General features: G+C 40.9%; 1 protein-coding gene across 2 annotated transcripts in view; it reads right to left on the bottom strand.

Moving 5' to 3' along the window:
* The window catches only part of ppp2r4 (protein phosphatase 2A regulatory subunit 4), a 44,884-nt gene that overhangs the window by 30,037 nt on the left and 9,618 nt on the right, over nt 1-5,229 (bottom strand). For both annotated transcript variants that reach the window (XM_015396729.1, XM_015396730.1), the window contains exon 7: nt 3,178-3,302. In XM_015396729.1, coding sequence (XP_015252215.1) covers nt 3,178-3,302 — 125 coding nt within the window. The remainder of the gene's footprint in view (nt 1-3,177; nt 3,303-5,229) is intronic.

Raw genomic sequence — 5,229 nt, 5'->3', positions numbered from 1 at the left:
TGCCAGTTCTGTTAGCTCTACGCCTGCCGAAGACACAGACGTCCATCCCCGTGAACACTGGGACGCAACTCAATGGGAAAGGAAAGGATTCTGATTTCAACCGTTGCGTTTTTTAGCTGCGACACATGAATCAAGATGCTATGGCTGAAAAAAATGTGATTGACAGATGACCGTTGATTTATGATTGGCCGAATTTAGGTGTTCAGGCTGATGTAGAACTAACTGGCCTGCAGAAGATAATGAAAAAATTATTTGATGACTTTATAGAGGCAGAAGCAAAAATAAAGCAACATTTTTATAATTGCAATCATGAAAGACTGTAGAGAAAACGCTGTGTTCCAAGTGCAGCACAGCAGTAGAGGGGTTATGGTTTGGGCTGGCAGAAAAATGAGCTTGTTTTCTAATCCAAAACAAGACTTTGTTTATGGTTCACTCTATAAATCCTCAATTTCAACGCTATTTCTGACATTTTGATTTGAAAAAACTTCCTGGATTGGAAGCGAAACGTCTTCAAACTTGGAAACAAAGTCCTGTGGATTGTTTCTTTAACTCTTTTGGAATTAAGAGTTAATGTTTGGTCCAAACTGGGTCATCAAAAGAACAATCCTAAAAAAAAAAAAAGGCTGAAGGAGAAAAGAACCTTCGTACCACAATGGTCTAGTCCAGGCATTCTCAAAGTCGGCCCTCTAGGGCCGCTGTCCTGCTGGTTTTCCACAGCTGATTTTAATTGAAAGCTCATTAACATCCTTTTGCTGAACTGCAATCATCATAATCAGCTGTGCTAAAACAGGGAAACCTCTAAAACCTGCAGAACAGCGGCCCTCAAGGGCCGACATGGGGGGGATGCCTGGTCTAGTCAAAGTCCCAGACCTCAACTTGAAAGACTTTCTGTGGTTGGATCCTCAAAGAGCAGAAATGGAAAGCTTAAAGGAGAAATAAGCAACAGTGACACCTAGTGTTTTAACTTGGAACAACACTCTGAGCCTACATTAGCCTTTCAAGCAGTCCTTTTTAGAATATAGAATTAATTCAGCAGTAAATTATATACCTTAATGCAGGGGGACGCCGTTCTGATGAGGTTTTTAAGGCAAGGAACTCTTATATGATTGGCTCAAAAACCAGGAAATAAAGATGGGCTTTGCACAGCTAAGCAGTTCCAGACCATCCCTCTGGTTGTTGATAGAGAGGACTGATTGTTTACATGGAATATTGCTTCCATCATGGATGAAAAATAAGGAAGATTTTTTTTAATTTCTTATTTCTCCTTATTTTTTTTATGTTTGGGGAAATTTAGTATTCACTTTGCATTTCTTCTTTAATATTTTAGTGTTTGGGACAAAAACTGGACTAAAATGACTCCCCCACAATGATGATGTGGAGACTGATGGAGATGGAGCCGCTGATGGAGCTGCTGGACCAGGGGTGTAACAAGTTTATGGTAGAGCTAACTTTGGGTGTTGACCCACTGATATATAAAGCTCTAACAGCTGCAGAAATGCTGGTGGCAGAGCCTAGATGGTGTGAGACTGGTGCCCCCTACTGTACAGACACGGTTACTACATCAGGTTTCCTCTTGCTAGTCCAACAAAAGAGCTGCTCGTCACTGTTTATTTCAGTCTGATTGAACCTCACCTTTAAGGGACGTATTCTTTTTAAACTGTCCAATCAGGAGCCAGATGAAGGGAAATATGGGGTCATTTTTCATAAAGCTGGTTACTGGTTTCTTTGCTCCTCAATCAGGCTCGGTTTGACTCTGATGTCCTTAAATAAAACCTGTTCTGATGTCATTTCCTCCTCTCATGCAGAGACCCCCCCCCCTGCAGCATCCTATGCCTGATGATGATGATGATGCTCTCACCTAGGAGCTGGGAGCTGCCCCAGATGAAGGGCAGGAACTGGAAGTCATCCAGCCCCCACACCCCTTGGCTCCCAGCAGGCTCCATTCTGTAGGTCCTCTGCAGCTTCCGCATCACCTGGAGATACCTGCAAAAAAACAATTCAGGCTTTTAAGGCAGTTCAATCTGCAGAGAGAAAAATAAACATAGTCAAGCTAACCTGAACCTGTTTAGAAAGTAATCACACCCCCTTCATCCATCGTTCTGAAATCAGCAGGTGAGTTTCTAACATGAGTGTGGAGGAATGTGGACCAGCTCCGCTCTACATAANCTGGTCTAGTCAAAGTCCCAGACCTCAACTTGAAAGACTTTCTGTGGTTGGATCCTCAAAGAGCAGAAATGGAAAGCTTAAAGGAGAAATAAGCAACAGTGACACCTAGTGTTTTAACTTGGAACAACACTCTGAGCCTACATTAGCCTTTCAAGCAGTCCTTTTTAGAATATAGAATTAATTCAGCAGTAAATTATATACCTTAATGCAGGGGGACGCCGTTCTGATGAGGTTTTTAAGGCAAGGAACTCTTATATGATTGGCTCAAAAACCAGGAAATAAAGATGGGCTTTGCACAGCTAAGCAGTTCCAGACCATCCCTCTGGTTGTTGATAGAGAGGACTGATTGTTTACATGGAATATTGCTTCCATCATGGATGAAAAATAAGGAAGATTTTTTTTAATTTCTTATTTCTCCTTATTTTTTTTATGTTTGGGGAAATTTAGTATTCACTTTGCATTTCTTCTTTAATATTTTAGTGTTTGGGACAAAAACTGGACTAAAATGACTCCCCCACAATGATGATGTGGAGACTGATGGAGATGGAGCCGCTGATGGAGCTGCTGGACCAGGGGTGTAACAAGTTTATGGTAGAGCTAACTTTGGGTGTTGACCCACTGATATATAAAGCTCTAACAGCTGCAGAAATGCTGGTGGCAGAGCCTAGATGGTGTGAGACTGGTGCCCCCTACTGTACAGACACGGTTACTACATCAGGTTTCCTCTTGCTAGTCCAACAAAAGAGCTGCTCGTCACTGTTTATTTCAGTCTGATTGAACCTCACCTTTAAGGGACGTATTCTTTTTAAACTGTCCAATCAGGAGCCAGATGAAGGGAAATATGGGGTCATTTTTCATAAAGCTGGTTACTGGTTTCTTTGCTCCTCAATCAGGCTCGGTTTGACTCTGATGTCCTTAAATAAAACCTGTTCTGATGTCATTTCCTCCTCTCATGCAGAGACCCCCCCCCCTGCAGCATCCTATGCCTGATGATGATGATGATGCTCTCACCTAGGAGCTGGGAGCTGCCCCAGATGAAGGGCAGGAACTGGAAGTCATCCAGCCCCCACACCCCTTGGCTCCCAGCAGGCTCCATTCTGTAGGTCCTCTGCAGCTTCCGCATCACCTGGAGATACCTGCAAAAAAACAATTCAGGCTTTTAAGGCAGTTCAATCTGCAGAGAGAAAAATAAACATAGTCAAGCTAACCTGAACCTGTTTAGAAAGTAATCACACCCCCTTCATCCATCGTTCTGAAATCAGCAGGTGAGTTTCTAACATGAGTGTGGAGGAATGTGGACCAGCTCCGCTCTACATAATAAGTGTTGGGGGATTCTGGCATGAACGCCCTGTGTAACTTATTGAAACATCTTCTTGAACAGGTTAAGGTCCAGACTTTGACTAGGCCACTCTAGAACTTTGGTTTGAAGTTGTTAACCCCATTTGGGTGACCAAAGCCCTGGAGCATGAAGCCAGGACCACTGGGTTGGAGAGACAACTTCAGGTTTAACTCTGGTACCACAGAGCTGGGTTAATTGTTAGCGAGGCTGGTTACCATGGTAACGTACTCTGAACTGGGTAGGCTAGCTTTCAGAGTTGAAAACACCCTAGAAAACGCTCCACCGAGCAGTTCGGAAAACAATGACGTGACCCGGTTTAATTTAGAGGGGAAAAGAGATTAAACAAAACATGACAATAAAACAATTTGAAAACCAAATAGCATTTAAAACAAAAAAAGTTCTTTAAAAATGAATTAGTTTGCAGTGTAATTTATTTCTTTTTATTTTTCCTCCTTTTAGACATACTGATATTTCATTATTATGTATCAGTGTTCTCCTGAATAACAGGGTTTATACAGGAATGAGTCATTCTTATTTAATGCTTTTTAATGTTCTTTTAATGCTCTTAGAAATAATTTTAATGTCATCAACAAGTACCCATGACTCTCTCATATATGTATGTATGTATGTATGTATAAACATATATATATATAATATATATATATATATATATATATATATATATATAATGAGACATGGCAAAATCCTGCATAATCTTTATGTTCGACCGGCTGCAGCCATGTGCCGAATTCCTCGTTTCCCAGCCACTTTTAGTTGAATTTGCATTTTTCTCCATTCTCTAGCTTTTTCTCCACCTCAACCTTCTTTTCCGAACATATGGCTTTACGATCGCGATATAATATATCACACAAAATTGTTTTTATAAACTTTTATTTATATATATATAAAGCATTTTAAATGCCACAATAATCACATTTAATAACTTTTAATGCCAATTAAGGCTTTAATTTGAAAAATAATAATTTAATGACTTTTAATGATTTATAATGACCCGCGGAAACCCTGTAGGATGTCACTATAGATCGCTGGCATTCTTCTTTCTTGTATAACAGATAAATGAAGCTAAATAAAAAAAAATGTATTTGAAAAAATCAGAGCACAAATTGCGAGAAGATCCCTTGGAAAATCTGTTTAGAGCAAAACAGATTTTCACTGGCCGGACGGGTAGATTTATACCGGATCCTGGAACGGTGCATTGTCCATGCGACCTGTAGGACGGCGGATCTAACAGCCACAGACTGCATATATGGCCACCAGATATTACGCAACCAGCAGCTTCATGTCCACCATGGGGGGTATGTCCAGTGCCCTGATGTATGCATATCTATTCTATTAAAATTTCTGTATCTGTAGAATAGGTCTGTTTTATGTGTAGTCTTCTCAATTCAGAGGGCTTCATGCCCGTCTTTGCCTAGGGCCCCAAATTTCATAAATCCGCCCCCTGAGGCTGGGAGTAATCCCGCTGTATTGAGTTTGCTTGGTGGTGCAGAACTCAGGGAGTTAAAGGGTTATCTTCTCTGAGCTGGACTGGTTGGGTTTATTTAGATCATTTTTCTGATACAGAACCAGCATGAGGTCATGATCTAATGGTTGGATCTTCTCTTTTAGTGAATTTCAATGGTGAAGTCCTCTGGAAATCTTCAATAATTGTTGTTGATTGCAGATGTGTCTAGTAGTTCCCATTGATTTAGCTTGTAAAGCGG

This window comes from Cyprinodon variegatus, unplaced genomic scaffold (genome assembly GCF_000732505.1).
Source record: "Cyprinodon variegatus isolate N-32 unplaced genomic scaffold, C_variegatus-1.0 Scaffold817, whole genome shotgun sequence".
Lineage (NCBI taxonomy): Eukaryota > Metazoa > Chordata > Actinopteri > Cyprinodontiformes > Cyprinodontidae > Cyprinodon > Cyprinodon variegatus.
Note: the sequence above shows the minus strand (reverse complement) of the source record. Positions and strands in the feature narration are given on the sequence as shown.